At 43.2% G+C, this 20,279-nt stretch overlaps 1 protein-coding gene across 6 annotated transcripts in view; it reads left to right on the top strand.

Moving 5' to 3' along the window:
- Positions 1-8,549: 8,549 nt before the first annotated feature.
- Positions 8,550-20,279, top strand: part of ZNF608 (zinc finger protein 608) — an 85,233-nt gene continuing 73,503 nt past the window's right edge. Inside the window, exons 1-3 of one of the 6 annotated variants that reach the window (XM_064403191.1) lie at positions 8,825-9,058; positions 9,257-9,419; positions 12,493-13,539. In XM_064403191.1, coding sequence (XP_064259261.1) covers positions 12,655-13,539 — 885 coding nt within the window. In that variant the 5' untranslated portion in view covers positions 8,825-9,058; positions 9,257-9,419; positions 12,493-12,654. The other 5 variants (XM_064403189.1, XM_064403188.1, XM_064403192.1 and 2 more) reach the window with 5 other exon arrangements.

Raw genomic sequence — 20,279 nt, 5'->3', positions numbered from 1 at the left:
AAAGGAACACAATCACATTTTCCTCAAAGCTCTTTCTATAAATACCTTCTGGATAACTGAACTTAGGAACAATTATCTGTATTCTGAGTTGGGACACTGTGTGAATATAGCAAACTATTCATGAAAGTTTCTGATCATTATGAAGAATGTGAACATATTCAAATTTTGGGCACTATGACTTAGGGCTTCATATTTTCTGCTTAAGGTCACGCTGGCATTCTTCATCATCCTAAAGCCTAAGGATGCAATAAAGGCAGAGCTCAACACCAGGACAGTTCTCATACTTATTCCTTGCAAAATAATCTTATAAAAGCAACTACCCACTCATTTTGTGCATTTACAATGCATCCCTCTCAACAATATTTTCCCTAAACTGTAATCCATGTATTTTTACAAAGAACAACTAAGAAGGCTAGACAACGCATATTCTCTGGGGGGGAAAAAAGTGTATTTTCCTTTTTTTTTCCCCTCCCCCAAAAAGTCTTGACCTCGGTGCTAAATGTTTTCATTAACAATATGTTAACAGATTATATTTCAGAACCAGTTCACCATTTTGAACAACAGTATGAGAGAGTTGGCCTGTATTTGATTACAAATTTTTATTTGACCTCAGAGGAATGCTTTTAACCAGGAAAATACAAAGTGCTACATAAAAAGATTTAGAGCCAGAGACTGCTCACATAAATTAATTTCTCCAAATAAAAAACCACTGCACTTTAATACACCTGATTAATATTGATATACTTGCAGATATCTCTTTATACTACCATTAAAATGAAAATCTAACAAATCTGTTTAAATAACATAAAACTTTGATTTGGGCAAAATATTAATACTTTTTTTTTGAGGGTACTACATTTGTGGCCTTAAAATTATAAAAGTGTAAAATGAAAAAGTAAAATTTTATAATAGGAAACATATCATTTATTCCTAAATTTCAAATCTGGGGACAAAAGGAAGGAGAGGTATTTAGTCTGCAAAATAATATTCCATGGGCCAGAGCATGGAACAATTCATAAGTACCCTTGTTATTTAAATACAAGAAATCTTCTGGGCATTCTTGATGAATACGTGCTAGAATATGCTCTGTAGAAACAGTGATCGTCACAGGATTTCTTCCAGATTATTTTATAGTACATCTGTGGGAAGATAGTGAAACAGTACTTCTGGCTCCGGGACACCACAGGCCTAAGCTCCAGAACAATTCCTAAACATCTCCGAAGGACTCACAACTTCTTTCACAACAATTACAAAAAGTGCATCAGATTTTTCTTTTTTCCACATCCCCAGTGGAAGCTCAGAGAACGGGACAAAATCTGCTTCCATCCCAGCTTAAAGGTTTAAAGATCAGGGGATCTTTACATAAGGCAGATAAAACTGCGACTCCTGTGTGATTCTTGGCATTTCTCTTCTCTTCTCTCATCCAAAGAAGAGAGCAGTTGCAGTCACTGGAAAGTCTGCTTTAATAGCAGCTATTTGCAATACAGGTCTAAATCTAATGCAGATGTTCTTAATCACATTACACTTGATCTCAATATGCTTAACAAACACAGTCCTCAGGGCACCCTGTAAGGTAAGTAATCACTGCTACACGAAATTACAAGTGAGGAAGCAGAAGCTTTGTGATGAGAAGACCTGCAGGTTTCAAAGTCCAGATTGTGCAGAGGCTCACCAGCTAAACAGACCACCTCTGCCCTCTTGTCTGACACAAACGGTGCCACATTTAGCTCACACCACTGCTCTAAAACAGACAGATGTGAGGTGTTCAGTATAGCTACAATCACAACTTGCTTCCATTAATACAAAGAATGATCTAGCAGATATGATTATGTTACTTTCTTGTACCACAGCTGTGGTGTGCAACACCAGCAATGTTTCATGGCTCCTACTGTGGTACAACTCCTTGAAGTTGTATATAAAAAGGTGAATAACAAGTCTATCAGAGTGTTATACACATACCACATAACAGAGTAAAAACTCAGATAATTTTGTATGTTGTATAATATATTCTAGATTCCCAGGTGTTTTACTGCCTTTATTGGGAAATTCCCATTGCAAGTATTGTTTTCTTTTTTACTTGATATTCCTTACTTCTGTCTTGGTGCATTCCCTGGACGTTTGGTTTGGTTTGCTGTTAGTTTGTTCTTTGGAGTTTTTTTCAGTTTTGGGGGTTTGTTTTTGGTTTTGTTTGGTTTGTTTTGTTGTTTATTGTTGTTTGTTTTTGTTGTTTTGGTTTTTCATTTTCTCTTTTATTTACCAAACTTCTTTTTAAATTAAATGTTTGCAATCATACCTCTGAAGAAAATGTCTAAAAGCTGGATGGGTTTTCTCCTCAAATGTTAATAGTGCAGTTCAGCAATGTTTCAGGTAGCTCCATAGAGAATGTAAACCTTGAAATAAGTAATGTTTCACCTGATTGTGTTTCATCATCAACTAAAAAACATAGCCATTTTACTTTTGGCTAAAGGAATCATTGATGTTTTTACATTCACTTGTTTCTTTAGTTACTATTTCAAGGCAAGATGGCCAAATCACAGAAATTGTCATATGCTGATTGTGAAGTGCGACCAGACTGCCCCAGTTCCCCATCTTCTGTACTAATCTCCCCTTTTTGCATTTACATTGTCATTTTCACTGTCTCCCTCTCTTGGTCTCATTACCCCCTCTTCTTTTCTCCTACTGTCTCTCTCCTGTTTCCTCATGCTGCTTTTAGTGCAGGTCCCTTCTTGTGTAGTTGAGGGTACAAAGCTTTCTTTGTGTTTCTCTCCTGCCCCAATACAGCAAAGGAAACAAGAAAAGAGCAACAAGGACAGTCAGGAAAGCAAGAGGTCAGTTTCTTGCTCTGGTACACATAGAGATGTTCTTAGGGTTATTTTCCTCACTTGCAGCTCTAACAGCTAACATATTTAGTTTGTTTAAATGCTTCTCATCCTGATTATCAAAATCTTTGGTATTTGTCTTGTCCCAGAGCATAGGTTTTCTCCTTCCACACCTCTGCAGTTTTTAAAACTACTGGGTTCAAGCCTACACCCAAACAGACTCTTATTCTTCTCTGGTGGATTTTCAACGGTCATTCATCTTTGAGCTCCTTTCTGTCAAAAATGTAGCAGCATGTTTTCTTCACTCTTCCTGCGAGGATGATATACCTAACCTTGGCTCTGAAAAGTTTCGGAGTCCTTCCTCACTTTACCAGACAATGCACATTTGACTGTTAAGCACCTTTATCTTATTCCTGGTATATACCATCTGATCTTATATCTGGCCTATTCATTCTGCTTATTCAACACCATGCTTCTTGCTCTCCTTTCACATTGGGAAAGTCCCTCTCAAACCTGCTTCTGCTGCAGACTTCTTACGCCTAACTGGCTACTCTTCTGCAAATTCCATTTCAAGACCCGTCTTTCCTTTTCCTGGCCTATGACTCCTAGCCTTTCCTCTAAAAAAGCAATCCAATCCTATTCACTAAGCCTCAGTTGAATTTCCCCATGCTCACTTGTTCTCTCCGAAAATGTGAAGTATTGTACCCAGCCACTGGCCTTTTGTACATTTTTCACTTGTAGTACTTAGCAAGACGACAACATGAACACACTGTCCTACTAAAATACTGAAACTGCATCTATCATTTCTCTTACAAATTATAATGGACTGTGAAACATTAAGCTTAGGCTATGACAAGACTGTAACAGATTTCAACATGTATTGCTTGTTTTGCAGAACAAACTCTTTATTATGAAAGAAAAAAAATGCTTTTTAAAGTTCTCTGAATGTTTACACAAAGCACTACATAAATAAATATGCTGTTTAAATTACTTGAAAAATTGACTATCTATACAATGAAGGCTATACTCATGTCTAGGTAGAAGATTTGTAATTCAAATTCTACAGCAGAACCTTGGAGAGCTGTTATTTTACAGAATAGAAAAGACTTACTGGGTCATTCAGTCCACTCTAATGCCACGCATGGAGTCATTACCCTTATTATTTATTTTTAGTGCTTTTTCCAGCCTAATTTTAAAGTTCTATGCTATGGGAGTTAGGAACTTCCTTCTCATTTATTCCTTCTGTATTTATTTCACTGATTATCACATTATACTGGTAGGATTTTTGTTTATTTATTTTCAGCTGTTGCTTTTCTCTTTTCCTCTTTTATTTTTTTTACTTTTTTTTTCTCTTCTACATTTTTTCGCCACTTTTTTTTCTGTTTTGTTCTCTTTTGTTTCTGTCTTTTTTGTTTTCTTTCGCTGTGCTCTCAGAAGGATAGCTTTTATCTTGTTTACCTTTCACACTCTCCGTACTCCCAAATAAATACACATACGTATATAGAGGCTCTTTCATAGATCATTCCATCTAGCTGTCAGGTCATCTTTGTTGCTCTTCAATAAACAACATAGCAGCACTTTGCTTCCATACAGAAACTGTATTTGTATGCTAAAACATCCAAGACACTGAGCTCGAGATTAGGTATCAAACTGAGACTCCTTGTGAATATGCAGATAAATGTAAAAGAGTCTGTGGACTGTTCTAAAGAAGAAGTTTGCCTCTGGGAAAAAAAAAATTAAAAAGTGGTACCTAACAGAAGTATCTGCCAAGTGTATAATGACTCCTCTGTAGTTTGTATCATCAGTTCCCACACTCTGGTCTATGGATCACTGGCAGTCAGCAATGCTATAATAAATTACCCACAACTGATCTGCAGAGACAGTAGTTTGTGCACATCAATTGAAAGTGTCCCATAATACTGTGGGACATTCTGAGGGTTATAAGGATGCGCTAACCCAAAATTTTTGGATCAATACAATTTCCAGTGCACCACTTTCTGTGAGAAAACTTTTATGTGCAAAACGTTGTGCAAGAGAGAAATGCCACTCATTGTTTAAGTAATTAGTCTAACAAATAAGTCCTGATGAGAAATGGATTTTTGCCCTCTCTTTAGTACAAGTTGAAAAGAAAGAGAAAGATGGGCTTATCTTTGCAGACATGCTGTCTGTAATGCCGAGATCGGAGGTACGGACCGGTACCCGTGCTCCTGCAACACGGAACACGGGAACAAAGGGAGAAGTGGAGAGAGGCTGAATGAGGGGAGGCAATTAAGGCTTCGCTGCAAATGACGGTAGGCCTAGGTGGCATTACCGCAGTTTAGCCCGGCAAGTTTAACCCCGGCCACAGCAGCGGCGCCGGGCCGGGGCACGGGGCCCGCCCCGCTCCCCTCAGGCGCGGCGCCGCCGCTCCCCCGGCGCCCGCGCGCGGGGCCCCCGCCCCGCGCGCCGCCGGCCAATGGGAAGCCGCAAAAGCGATTTCTGGCGCGCTGATTGGGCGGCGGCCGCTCAGCGCTCGGGGGAGCGGGCAGCGCGCGGGCGCGGGAGTGGGCGGCGGGAAGCTCTCCTCACGGCCCCGGCGGGCTGCGGCCGGCCCGGGGCAGCCAGGGCGGCCTCGCGGGCCCTCCCGAACAAAGAGACCTTCGGTGATTTTTCCTAGCGTGTGCGATACATATGTCTGGCAAGGTTAAAAAAAAAAAAAAAAAAAAAAAAAAAGGCAAACCAACCAAAACCGACAAAAACCAAACAACCCTCTCAACAAAAAACAATCGGACAGGGACCAGGGCGGGTGAATCTCTTGGTATTACTAGCGGTCTGCAACTGCACCAATTAAGTACGGATTTCCTATTTTAGACAAACAACACTAATTTATTGGCCTTTTGTCTGTCTTGTAAAATGCACAGAAATACAAATTTGTAATCTAATTTGGAGAGCAGGTAGAAATTAAGGCAGAAAAGCCGCTAAATCACTCAGCGGGCCCTGGCCGCTTTTTGAAATGCTTTTTGACATTCTCAACCTGACAGGACAATGTGAGTTCACTGGTGCTTTTGCATGCATTCATCGGAATCGGCTGCTGCAGATGTACCCACGGGCCGGCGAGCAGCCTTGCTCTAATTTCTGCCACAGAAGTGGATAAATAAAACCCTGCTTCGGCAACCATGCGGCACGCTGGGCAGGCTCCTTCCCTCAGACTCGTCACAAACGCCGGGAGGGAATGGGGCGAGAGGGGAGGCTCCCCTCGGAAATCTGTGATCTAAGGAGGTTTTTAAGGATACTTTATCCATCAGTTGGCCTCTGTAGTTAGTAACCCTCTGTGGCTGGCTCTTCCACTGACCACTGCTTTCAAAAATTAAAATGATGGTGTAAGGCAGATAAAGCAGAGGCATTTTTGTAATCTCTGCCAGTGACTGTTCCTTGGCTAGTTAACAGACCATCTATTCAGAAGCAATTTTCTTTGGGCTGAAATTATGTGCTGACCGTAGCAGATCACTTCCCATAATACCCCTTCCCCCACCCAATGCTAAATACAAACCGTCTCCTACTCACTGTATAATAATGTGAAAATGACTGTAATTTTGCAGACGAGAAGCAGCCCAAAGTGAAACGTGTCTAAACAGAGGTCGATACTGAAAAATTCAGGGCCATTACCTAAATCTGAAAAATACATACTGTAAGGAAACAGGAATAGTGATCCACGACTAAGTAGACCAAAAGCTTGGTGTTGCCGATCTTAAAATTTTGCTAACCAGTGAATGACATCACTCAAGAGCTACCCCGGGGAAACTGATTTTCGGTACCTCGTAACATTATGCATGCCCACTCCTCCACAAATTGCACATGCTGGACACAAGTGTCCCCTCCCTGGGGGAGGGTGGCAGTGTCTCCAGCCGTGTCCACTGCCACACCGGCTGGGAAGTGGCCGCTCACAGGTGCTCCTTGCGATTATCCCTACGTTGTCCCAGCACCCGGGCGGGACAGGGATGTATTCACCGTTCACACCTCAGCATTTCTTGTTTGTGCTGCACACATGCCATGAGGGTTTTTGTTGTTGTTGTTGTTTTGGCTTGGGTTTGTTGTTTTTTTTTTTTGGCTTCCTTCCTCTCTTTGTAATGGCTTAAACATTTAAAGTGATCCAGGGCCTCCTTGACAATGAACACATCCCTGCTAATAAACCCTTCATTATCAGCCCCTGAAGGGTAAGTATTTTTACACAGGAGAAACGCAGCAGTCTCAGACTGGGCAGCCTCGAGGCCTCCCGAGGTAGCAGCGTATGTCGGTGACCCCAGTGCCCGCGGCGTCAGGGGCTCGCTGCACCTGGAGGCAGCCTTTTCTCCCGCGGCCCCTGCTCGCGGTGACCTGGTGGGCGTAGCGCGCTCGAGTGCCACGCCACGGGCGGCTTTTACCCCCACTAGTCTTGTTCCACCTTCTGCAAAGCCGGGTCCGAGGGGGCTTTGCTCCTCTGGTACCTCTCCACTAATCTCCCCTTTCATTGGGAAGCCTGAAACGCGGGGACGCTGACGCGCGTGATTTGCTCAGCTGGACGAAATCCAAAGAGGTATTTTGTCACCCTGTCATGGGTGTGCAGGACATCGTAAATGCCACGCTTTGACTTCTTGCCGGAAATCTTGACTTGGGCGATGCGTACGTTTGGCAAGAAAAACATCCCGTATCGATTTTCACAGGGAGATCAGTCCCAGCGAGATCAAGGGGAAAAGGAAGGGGGGAAAAAAGTCAAAGCGAGGAAAAAGACACACAAACACAAAGAGTAGATCGTGCTTAAGGATATTAAAAGGAACAGGGTGTCCGCGGGGCTAGTGCCCCCACCTCCCCACCCTCCAGTGCCCGCGGGCGGCGGCCGCCGCCGCCCCCATTCCACCCCCTCCGTCCGCGAAGGGTTAAACGCAATTTAACGCAGTGGTGTAGCATAATGGCTCCCAACGTAAACAAAAGGAATGATTAAGGGGGATATTTTCGAGCTACACAAAGCCCGATAGGGAAGATTTGTGTTACTAATTCCTGTGAAAGGATGTTCACGTGGTAGTTATAGGGTCGCTGGCATTCACACTTCAGTGCGTGCGGCAGTAAATCAGCAGTCTGGAAACAAAAGGGTTATTTTCTGCTCCCCTTCCTTCCGAAAAAGAGGAAGGGAAAAGAAAAAAAAAAAAAAAAAAAAAAAAGGAAGAAAGAAAGAAAGAGTAAAACCCGACCTGTCTAACTTAAGCCATATTGTGAAAATGAATATGTAATAAAATACATGAGGAGCTGAAAAAGTGAATGCAAGAAAGAGGGCTGATCGGAGAGCGGAGCAGCGCCTCGGTGACCCCCAAGCAGAGGTGGGGGTGCTGCCCTACCCTGAACCTCCCCTCAGCCCCTTCCTCCAGACACTGTTTGCTTTTCTCCTCCACTAAGCACGAAAATAATCGCACATGTGTATCACCAACCCTTTCTCGCTGGCTTCAAGCTGTTATAATTTTGAATGAGGGGGCATTTAAAAATTATGACTGAGATTCTAAATTGCCTCTTTGAAACCGGCACAGAAAAATCATTCATCATGGCTTCGAAAACTGCCCTGAAATTAAATTAAAACGAAATGAGGGAGTCTTCCTCCCGACGTGTGAGTCTTGGCAGAGCTACACTCCACCTTGGTTTTCTATTTTTTCCCCCTCCTCCCCCTCTCTCTCTTTTTTTTTTTTTTTTTTTTCCCTCCCCTCATTTCTTTTCCTCTCCCTCAGCTTTAAATGTTATGTAGGATAATTGAAATGGGAAACACGATTTTGTATCTGGCTGCAGCAAGGAGGCTCGGTGTAGGCTGCGGGCTGCAGAGCGAGTGGCTGCGTGCGTGCGCGTAGCGTGCGCCCGAGTGCGGAACGCGTGAGTGCGCAACGCCTGCGGGGGCGGGCGGGGTGGTGCGAGGCTGCCGGGCGTGCGTGCGGGGCTGAGGGCATCGGGCGGGGCTGCAGCGTGTGCGGGTGTCGGGCGTGGTGGGGGCGGGGGTGCCGCTTTGGCGGGGCTGCAGCGTGTGCGGGTGCCGGGCGTGTGTGCGGGGCTGCAGCGAGTGCCGGGCTGCAAGGCGCGAGTGCGGGCGGGCGCCGCGGGTGTGAGCGGGTGCGTGTTTGTGTCTCTCGCCCTCGCCGGCAGGCAGGAGGAGCGGCGGGCCAATGGCAGGGCCCGGTTTCATAAAAGCTGGGTGCTGATTGGCCGGCAGGGAAAGGGCATCGCGAACAAAGAAAAGTGCCTCTCAGGTACCGCGCGGAGCGAGGCTCCCGCTCCCCCGCCTCGGCCGCTGCTGTGGGGGCAGCGCCCCTGTCCCCCGTGCCTGCGTGTCAGCCCGTGAGGGGACAGACACACATGCCGGGTTTGCCTTCTCTGCCCAGTTTTTATTTCCTTTTTTTTTCTTTTCTTTTTTTTTTTGGTCGTTGTTGTTTTAATTTTGTTTCTAGAAAGAAAGGAAGGTTCATGATATCTGGTGCTCTCTTCCTCCAAACACAATAAATCTGTTGAAGACATTAGATTTTTTTTTTTTTCCTAAAATAAAAAGCGGCTGCAACAAAAACACACTCAATGCAGTTAGAAGGAAAAGGTCAACTCGATCCAATACAGACCGTAAGTACGGTTGCGTGGTGTGTCTGTAGCACTTAGAGGGGATTTTTTTTTCTCTGCAAACGGGAGTGTTAAAGAGTTTTGGGAGCTGAGATAACTAGAGTTCTTGGGGATTTTTAGAGGAAGAAAACCCCCAAACAAACCACAAACAGGGTGAGTTATTTGAGGGAAGTAAGAGGGTGAAAGCACTGTAGCCACACAAATCATACTTGACTGTGCACTTGGGGGGCGTTAAAGCGTAGTGCCTTTTTTGGGTTTTGACTAACCCAGGGTGGGGGAGGGCGGGATAAAAGTGACACCATTACAGCCAAGTCTCCATTGCTTCCCCACCCCCCGAGAGCACTGCGCTCGTTAGCAGGAGCGATGGGGCACCGACGGACCGGGAGGCACCTCGCATGTCACACCGAGACACCAGAAACGCGAGGCTGGGGCTGGGGGTGGGATCGTCACTCGGCGGCGGCCCGCTTCCATCGCCGTCTCGTTCTGCTGTCCCTGAGGCGCAGGGAAGGGAAGCCCTGAGGTGAATGGGCCCTCCCCGCCACCCAGGGGGGTGGCGGCGGGCTCGGCGAGGCGTTCCTGGGGGCCGCTCCGAGACTCCGGCTCCGGCGGCGGGGCCGGGGCCGGGCGCGGCCCGCCCCGCCGGGTGTGTGAGGGGCGGCCCCGGCCCCGCTCGGCGCGGCCAATGGAGCCCGGCGGCGTCACGTGAGGCGGGCGGCGGGAGCCGCCGCGCCTCCCCCTCCGCCACCGGCAATTCATTACGGCTTTTAGCTTCCCATCGCCGGCTAATTAAAAATACTAAGCTAAAGCTCCGAGACCGTCTGACTTGGGGAGGGGGGAGGGAGGCATAGGGAAGGGGGAGGGGGTGATAACGGTAGACTGCGAGGTTTGCTGAGACAATAAGGTGGGAGCGATCTGTCCTGACAAAAAGGTCGTCTGCTTTATCTCCTCGGACTCTAATTACTGAATTACTTACCGCATGACTGACTAGCCCAAGCTCACGGGGTTTTCGCTGTTATTATTTTTTTTCCCCCCGAGACAGCCATTCGAAACTGATACGTGCCTATGCTGGTGGTTTTATTTTTTTTGTTTTGGTTTGGTTTTTTTCCCCTAATTCCTATTTTTAAAAAGCGCTGATCTCAGGGTTGTGGGGGAGGGACGGGCAGACGAACGGACGGGGACAGGCAGCCCCCTCCCCGAAATCTTACCCCTGGGAAAATTTAGTTCGTTTGAGAGCACGCAGTCCTTCCTCCACTCCCACAAAATGTTTTGATAACCGGTTTATCAGATCAGTGATTCCCCCCTCCCGCTCCTCCTCCTCTTCCTCGCCCCCCCTCTTCCCCCTCCCCCCGCCTCCCCCGCCCGTTTCCCCTCAAGTTACTTCAAGAAATCAGATCTGTCAGGACGGGCGAAAAAAATGCCACTTCCCAACTAACAGGCGGAATCCAGCCCAGATTTTCAGTCCTTTCTTCTTTTTTTCCTTCCTCCCTTTCACTAATTTATCCCGATGTTAGCACATTCTGTCTTGTAACACCCGGACGCCTGTAGGTTTGTTTCGTGGGATCATTACTTACTGATCGGGATGGCTCCCAGGTCCGGGGCTGAAGACGGAGTGTGAAGTTGGGGAAACATTTTTTTTTTTTTCTCTCTCTCTTTTTTTTTTCCTTTTTTTCTTTTTTCCCCTTTTTTGGTGGTTATTTTTTGTTGTTTTTTTTTTTCGTTTTTAATATTACTGTGGTGATTATTACCTCTCGGTGCTTATTCAGGAAAAGCAAACAAACAAAAATCTGGTCCTTGATGCTTCACTTCTGAATGTGAAATATTACCTCCCAGCTCGTAAAGTTGCGAGGCACAGCATTTTTTTTCTTTTTTTTTTTTTTTGCTTCTTTTTCTTTAAGCAAGGACGAAAAAAACCTAGACAAACAAACAAAAAAAAAAAGACTTCTGATCCGTGTGCCAAAGTAGGGGGAGATATGTTATTGACCGATTTATACTGGCTGAGATGATACTTGCTTTCTACTTCTTGATCACTTGCTCTTTAAGTAAAATGAGGCACAGAGTTGTTGCTGAGACGAGTGGGAACAGCATTTTGATTTGCTGGTTTAATTAAAAATGATAAAGGATTAAAGGTAAGCATTATGCGTATATATGTATAAATATTTCGGCAGTCGACGGTAAAAGGGAGACATCCCTTTAAAAATCGTTTTAACTAAGCTTTGTCAAACACACACTCATTTGCGGTCACTGAGGCCACCTTGGTGCAGATCACTTAAAGTGTATGTCTTAATCAGTTTCCTGTACAGTCAGTAATACTATATTTAACAGACCTAACAATTGTGTGACCTAGGAATACATTAGAGCTGCTTTTAGAACTGTTATCTTAAGGATTTTTTTTAAGAAATTAGATTTTTTTATTTCTTCTCACGTTTTTTTTTTTTTTTTTAATTTTAACCTATGGATTTTAATATTTTCCAGTAAACATTTTAGTTTGTAGGTTGTTGTTTTTAACAGAAGGTGTATTGTGGCAGGGAAAATGAGGTTTCCCACTTCCCTTAGCACTCTCCTCCCCCACCCCCCAAGAGATTAAGTAGAAAGGGGGGGGGTAAAAGATAATACTGGAGAGTCACAAAACTTCAAGGGTCTGGTTTAAAGCCACAAAATCCGTGGAATGCACTGAAGAGTGAATCCGTGTCCTTCCTTTTCGTGCCTAGGTGGTGGTCCAAGGGGTTAGATTACAACATGTGCTCCAACAGCTAGGCACCACTTCTCTGACTGTATTTCCTGAACTTTGTGGATTTAAATAATGTAGATAATTTTTTCCTTCCTTTTTTTTCCTTCCTTTTTTTTTCTTCTTTTTATGGACATGGCTATTAAAGAGAGGTTGTGGATGTTGGTATACAACTATATTAAAAGTGTTCATTATGAAAACACCACAGCCACTGTGTCTGGCTTAACAAACTTAAGAACATGGCAATGCTGAATGTTTTTGCTCCCCCCTACCTTGCCCCATCTTTATTGAGTGACGTTGTATTGTGGTAACACCCAGACAAGAAATACTTGACTATTTCCCTCCTCACAGGACAACGTGGATGTGGACTGCAGGTTGTGAGCCTAGACACACCTAGGGGAGGAAGACAAGAAGAGTTGAACTTAAGAGGGAGCCCAACGGAGATAAACGAATGTCCCCACATCTCCAAAGAAAAGTTCATCGGATTTTTACTCTAGAGATCTTATCTTCAGGATGTCATTGAACACTTCCACTGCAGGAAAAGGTGTGGATCCAAACACAGTTGACACTTATGACAGTGGCGATGATTGGGAAATCGGTGTTGGGAATTTAATAATCGATTTGGACGCCGACTTAGAGAAGGACAGACAGAAATTTGAGATGAATAATTCTAATACCACCAGCAGCAGCAACACCAGCTCCAAGGATTGCGGGGGTCTGGCTTCCAGTGGGGTTAATGCTACCTCAGCCTTAGCTGATGGCCTAAAATTCGCTTCTGTTCAGTCCTCTGCTCCCCAGGGGAATTCCTCTCACAAAGAGACTAGCAAATCAAAAGTGAAAAGGAGTAAAACTTCTAAGGATGCTAATAAATCTCTCCCTTCTGCTGCCTTGTATGGGATTCCTGAGATCAGCAGTGCTGGCAAAAGGCAGGAAGTCCAAGGGCGCCCTGGAGAGGCAACTGGCATGAATTCAGCACTGGGTCAAAGTGTGAGCAGTAACCCAAACGGCAATAATAACAACACCAGCAACACCACCACCGTTGCCTCTTGCGGGAAAAACAAAGAGGAGAAACCAGGTAAAGGCCCAGGCAGCAGAGGCTCCAAGCGGGATAAGGATGCGGGAAAATCCAGGAAGGACAAGCAGCATGACCTGCAGCAGGGCCACCCCAATGGCAGTGGGGGTGGCAATAGCCAAATTCCCTCTGGGCATCTCTATGGCTTCGGGGCCAAGGGAGGCAGTGGTGGAAGCAGCAGCCCTTTCCACTGCTCCTCCTCTGCTGTGGGGGACGTGAGCAAAAGTACCCTGGATTCGGGGTTAATGGGGAACTCTGTTTTGGTAAAGAAGGAAGAGGAGGAGGAGGAGAGCCACAGGCGAATCAAGAAATTAAAAACAGAAAAGGTAGGACAAAGCTCCTCTCCACCTCTTCTGTGTTTCCCCATGTCTATAATAAGTGTCCCATGAATGTATGTCTGGCTCCTCTGTCCTCTCTGCTGTGCATTTGTGACATGCGTATGTCCTTCCTCCTTCCCTTAAAAAAACCCAAAAAGCCAAAACCAACCTAGAGGCCTCTTCCCTATGAGGAAGATACCATGTTTCCAGTGTGCTGCTCTTATTTGTGATTTCCTCTCCTGTCTTCAGACCTGGAGAATATTTCTGTTTTGTCTGTTTGTTTTAATTGCACTTGCCCAGAAGGAGAAACGCAGAGATGACCCTGACTGAGCTGTCCCCAGTTTTAGCAGAGAGCAGCAGTACCAGTGGGATGGCATGTGTTCACAGGCTGGGGCTGCATAGCTCAGGCTCCAGGTGCAGCAGGTCTTGTATGTGCTGACTCTTCCACACACCATTCGTGGCCATTCCTCTCCCAAAGTCTGAAGGAACCCCTCTCCCTTTCTCTGACCCTCTGCCTAGAGCTGAGATTGTGCTTGGGCTGTGGGCAGAGACCAGGGCTCCGCCGTTGCGCTTCGTGGAGATGCAGGATGCTTATTGTGTTGGGGACTTCCGTGGCACTGTAGCCCAGAGGCCCCAGAAGCTGGTGTGGAGACTGGGAAGAAGGAGCCAGCAGACAGGCTGTGCCTCTTGTCTTCCTGGAAGGAGGATGCTGGGAGGAGGGAAATGCACCTTGTGCTGAGAGTCGTGTGTGCAAAACAGATTTTGGAACAGAGTGGAGCAGTTTGTCTCCTGTCTGGAGGAATTTTCCTCTCTGAGCCATGCTGGCTCTTGGATTTGAAGTGCTTGTTTGTTGAGCAGTTGAAATGTGTGAAAGAAATCAGATGGGATGGGAGTGTGTGGTTTTATTCCTTTCTATTTTGGATGCTTTCTGTATGAATAGATGGCTGCTACTCTATTATTTGGGAAAGGTGGAGTGAGACATTGTTGTCTTTTGTCAACTGCTGGTTCAAGGATGTTGTGGTGTTGGTGGGAGTTCTGTCCCTAGGGCAGAAGCCATCTTCTGGGGGTCCAGAGGGCGAGTGTTGACCCAGGACTGCAAGTATGGTAAATGCTACAGGTTGTTAAACAAAGAGAATCTGCTCTGCCTTAAAAATAAAGCAGACCAACGTCCTCCAAATGAACCATCTGAGGGTGTTAATATTGTGACTGTATTGTCAGCTGTTTGTCCTGAAGTGCCTGATTTTACAACTTCCCCGAGTGAACATTGAGCAGTGGGGAGACTTTCGGGTCAGTGTTAACTGTATGGTCTGCAAATGTCTGGGAGGGCTGAAGGTCTCAGGGAGTGGGGAGATATGTCTTCTTAGGACTGGCTACCAGCTTTTTGTATTTCAGTCACGAAGTTTTTGTAATACTGAGTCGACTGGAGGATTAGATTTGGGTGTTTGTGATAGCAGATATTTGTTAATACTGGAATATAATTCCAAGGCATTCTGTTCAAGGCAAGGAACAAATTAAATTTCATATTGTATGCATATTATTGCTTTTAAGATAGCATATCTGTGGGTGAATTTGAATGAGCCTTATGACCTTGTCTAAATGCAGATGAGAAAACCAGATTGCTGTGTAATTCATGTGTATATGTTTGCATTTTGATTTATGAAAAGTGCTGTTCACGGCAGAAAGGTGTCCAAAAATCTCATGGTCTCTTTATTATCTTAGTACAGTAGGCATTTACTTCTGTTGCCAATAGTCTTCAAATTGCAGTTCTCTAATCTGTTTTAACTATCTAGATAAATTGCCCTAATCCGGTCTTCACAATGGCTGTGGTTAAAGAGTCAGAGCCATTTGATTGGATTCAGTGGCTGCCTGGAATGTGGGAGGTACTGCCCTTTTGCAACCCCCTTAGCCTTTTAATCTCTCAGCCAAATGTTCACATTCAACAATTTTGTTTAGCTGGCAATCTGAACATTTCAGTATCTCAAAGGCTGCTGCCATGGCAACGGAGATTAGAGGGTGGTGTGGTTTCTCCCGTTTTTGTGTTCTTTCAACTCTCTAGTCACACAGGAAATTGTATGAAGAATCTATATACGTGCGAGTAATCTTATGTGCAATGTAAATGGGATGGCATGCAAATTCAGAGCAAACACGTATGGAGGAGTTCAGCGTCAGTGGCACACTCTGTGTGTTGTAGATGTCGCTCCAGGAGGAGGTCTGGAGCTTGCATTTCCAGCAACAGCCGCTGCTGTTGGCACACACCGACTTTAATACAGGCTCTGCGCACCAGAGTCGTGCAGCCTTGGCCATTGTCTGGCACAATGGTGTGCTTGCTTGCTATCTTAAGTAACGTCCCTGAGCGTTTTTCTTAGCCAAGAATGTTGCCTTTTATAATAATAATAATAATGTTGCTTGTTGCTGATAATGGTTGAAATTTTAAGTCCAGCCAGTGACAACATTAGTAACATGCGAGTGTTTTATGTTTGTTCTGCCTTTTTTTTTTTTTCCCTCTCCAAATGATTAATCGTCATTGGAAAGATTTCTTTAAAGATTTTAGATCGTTGAAGTGTTATTGCTTTGACTGTTTATATGCTAGACTTGCACAAAGCAACTTGTATCTGTAGATAAACACATAACTGAACACTGATTTCAACACGCAGGCTGAAAATTATCTAACTGTTGTGCAAGACATGCCTCATGAATTTGGAAGTGTCCTTTTAGAATCAGATGAATTCGTGACTGCTGATTAAAAATCTACATGTTTTTATATGTGGTATGGAATATAATACTGCATTTGTTTACTATTTGTGAAAAGCTTGGAGCAGATTCCCAGGAGTTGTAGTCACTGTTTAGCTTTCACAGCATGCTTCAATTCTATTTTTAGTTTATTTATTATGTTTCCTTGCTGCAGAAAGTCATGTAAAACATGATAAATTGCATCTTACGAAGCCTAATTAAATCAATGACTGTGTTCTGCTGGCTCTTTTATGCAGAAACCGCAAGTATGTTGTAAAAGTCGCCACTCCCCTAATATGTGGATAAAGTCAAAGTGTGCTGTAATTCTAAGATGTTTGAGCTATATTTGTGCAGTCCATTTTATGGCTAAGCCAACAGTGACATGTCTGAATAAGTAGCTTTGACAGGTAGGCTAACCACTCCTAAGATTTTTGGTGTTAAAACCTGTCTCCATTTTCCATTTCTTATCCACACTGTTAGCACAGTTACTGACTGTTTGTCATCATGAACTCTTCATCTGTTCCAGCTCAGTTTTTTTTGGTTTTTCTTTTTAACAGCTGTTTCATTGAAAAGTGTTCAGAATAGCTACAAATTTTGCTTTGTATGCATTGTGAGGAGATTTTGGAATTCATTCAGTCATAATTTACTCTGAGATATGGGAAAACTTCATTTAGTATGTGAAAAACAGTATGTTTACGTGAAATTAATGCTGTAGATACAAAGCTGTAATCAGAAGGGCTTAGTTACAGTTCTAAATGTATCAGCCTAGTGATACTCCAGGATGGAATTTTTCTCTTCTTTTAGCTTAGTGCTTCTCCTTAAGACTACATTTCACATTTGAAAGCTGTCTTTAGCAAATTAGCCTGTTGGTTAGTATTATTTATTTTATCTTCACTTTCCTTGTTGTGTTTTAGTGTTAGGATTTGATAGTGTTTTGTATGCCATCAGGAATCTCTGGGTGAATTTTACCTATTGATGTAAATCATTTAAGTACAGGCTTTGATTAATGATGTTATGGAGATATGCTCTTCATGTACTTTTCTTGCTGGCCTTGTGTGTAGTTTATTCACTGTGAAATAAAAGGGCAGGGAGGTCACTTGCTGTAATTAAAGAACAAAGTCTATTGTTGTTTGACAGCAAACTGTTTTGAAAGCTACATAAGGGATTTAGCTGTTAAAAACATTGATAAGTATGGGTGTCTAACAATAAGCACAGCTCAAGGTTCTTAAAGTTCTGTAGTGCTGTCTAGTAGTGTGACGGTGCTTTTTGAGCTGGGTGAAGAGGTGTTGCCCTTTGGCCGAGGAAAGCTTTCCGTGTGAACCTGCTGACCTCTGCCAATATGTATGACCAGATCTTCTATTGAATTCCTGTGCAAAGCAAGAGTTAGTGTAGCACAATGGAGGCTGGTCTAGAGCATCTATCAAACAAAGTAGGTAAGCTGATAACCATATTCAGAACTACGGGAAAAATATTTCACTTAGGACATTAGTAATTTTACAATTTTAATAACTTCATAAATACCCAGTAAAGAGGAAAGGATTGATTGTCCAGATGTCATGAGGTTAACCGTGTTCTCTATGTTAAAGGGCTTTCCTGCAAGCCTGTTTTAATTATAGCTATATAAAGACTTGTTTTTCCAAAGTAGCATTTTATAGTCCAATAAATGAAATGTATGTTAAAAGTGCTAAGCAAAATCTCCCGTAACCATAGAGGTGTTCAATAACCAGATTCAAGTAACATGGAAAGTACCATCTGTTTCTAGTTTTCAGCATAAACCCAGGAACTGAAAAGCTGAGATTTGCTTGTATTTTTCCGACTCTCTTTCTTTTTTTAATTATTATTATTTTAAAAAGTTCACCTGGCACTTTATAGAAGCTTTCTGAAATGCAATAATACAGGAGAGACTGTGAAAACACATGTTCATACATACAGTTAACCAATTCCACTTCCATTTAGAGATTTCCAGAAGCTCAGTCATTGAAGAATTTATAATAGTGAATCACCTCCTGCAGGCAAACACAATAAGGGTCAGTTCTTCAAAGGTCTTGCTATTGAGGTAGAACCTGATTTACTCTGTCTTTCCTTACGAAGTAAAACGAAGGGGAAAAAAAAACAAACCACAACCCCCCCCCCCCAACAACAACAACAATCAAAAAAACCCCACCCCAGCCTCTCAAAGGATAACTTTAGAAAGCTCCTATCAGGCATCTAATTGCATATGATAAAACCATTGACTAAATTTTTCCATGCAGACTTTACTGCTCTTCAGAGAAGTGTTCTAGAATTCTTGATAGGGAGAAAATCACGCTTTTAAAGATAACTTGTTCTAAACTGTTAGGCAATGAGATTCTTGGCTGCAGCCTATGAGCCCTGGATAAAACGCCATCCGGCCTTTGTTTGAGGTCTTTTACTGAAGCTAATGACTGGTCTTGTGCCGCCCTGAGATAAATGACATTATCTCTGAGTGGTCTGACAGGAAACAGACATGTTAATGGTGAAGCTGCGGGGAGGATCTGCTGTAGTTCTGACAAAAGAGTAAAGCTTGGACCCCTGGTTGTGATCATTAACACAGAATGCATTCTTTCATAATTGGAAAGCTATTTTATCGACAACAACGTAAATCACAAATCTAAAATCTGCAGGGTTTTTTGCGTGCTCAAACTAGTGCCTTTTTTTCTCCACCGTCTAAGAAATGGGTTATCTCCATGGTACTGACATTAGTGGGAGGGCCTGGGATCTGCTTTCTGTTAAGTGGACACATCCTTTGCACGTTGAATGCAGGTTCCCTTTATGTGCCCTGTGTTATCCTTGCTATTTGCATTTCTAAAAGAATAAAAAAAAACCCTGTATTTCTTCACATCTTACACTCTTACTGATACATGTGATATTGAGCATGTTTCTCATCAGGAGTATGGTTGCAGAAGTACTAACATTTCAGCTATCCTTCACCTTGAGTTCCATTTTGGATAAGGATATACTTATATTTTGGATTTCTGTCACCTACCCTTGAAAAAGGTTGGATTTCTTCTGCAGCAGTTTGGGCCGTTTTTTGTTAATGCCACATGATCCCTATTTCTCAAATAATGAATTCACTTTTTGAGTGGCACGTTCCAGAGTTGTTGCATGGTATACAGTTGGAATTGCTGAATGTAACCAGTCTGCTGTGGTCTGAGCTAAGATACTTTGTACAAATGATCCAGCCACCAAGTTATTATTTTTATAGTATTCTTAACATTGTACCAGCTTTATATTGTACTTATATCATATTCTAATTCACGTGGTGATATATTGCTATGTTCCCTGAATGGCTGGAGATAGTCTGACTTCTTGAGTGTGCTTCACTTTTTACAACAGAAATGCATCTTGCCCTGAGTCTTCATATAGGCTCACACCTGTGGATTTGTGGATTATCTTTAACAAAAGGGCTGGCCATAGTTTTTGCTAAAAATTAAGTTTGCTTTAGTGTACTTACATATCAAGGAACTATTTTTATTTCTTAACAATCACAGAATTTATATGGGTTTTTTTTTAAAAAAACCCTATGGTCTGTACGTAACATTTCCTGTTGGGTGAAAGACAGCAAAACAGTCTTTCATTAAAATTTGTCATGATGTCATAATTGCAAAAAGTAAATATCTTTCTAAAAAATCAGAAAAGTTCATATATATATATATATATATTCTGTTTCATAAACCTCTTTCTTTTTCTCTTTTTGTAGCACTATTTCCACGTAGTGCAGTTTTTTTCAGAGCAGCCTTTCACCAGCGTGAACAGTAACACAATCTATAATTTCTTAATTTGCTTAAAAATAGGTTTGAAACGCGATAATTTTAAGAAATATGATTACTAGTTGTTATAGTGTGATTTGAGGGGTTTTCTTAAATGAGATTTAAAATCAAGATTTTAAAATTTGCTATTCCATTCTTAATTTAATACCACAATTTACTGAAGGCAATGAGTAGCCATTTGGACAAAGAGAAAGGTCAGAGAATGACTTTTGGTTGTGCGGTAGGATTTCA

This window comes from Passer domesticus, chromosome Z (genome assembly GCF_036417665.1).
Source record: "Passer domesticus isolate bPasDom1 chromosome Z, bPasDom1.hap1, whole genome shotgun sequence".
Taxonomy (NCBI): domain Eukaryota; kingdom Metazoa; phylum Chordata; class Aves; order Passeriformes; family Passeridae; genus Passer; species Passer domesticus.
Note: the sequence above shows the minus strand (reverse complement) of the source record. Positions and strands in the feature narration are given on the sequence as shown.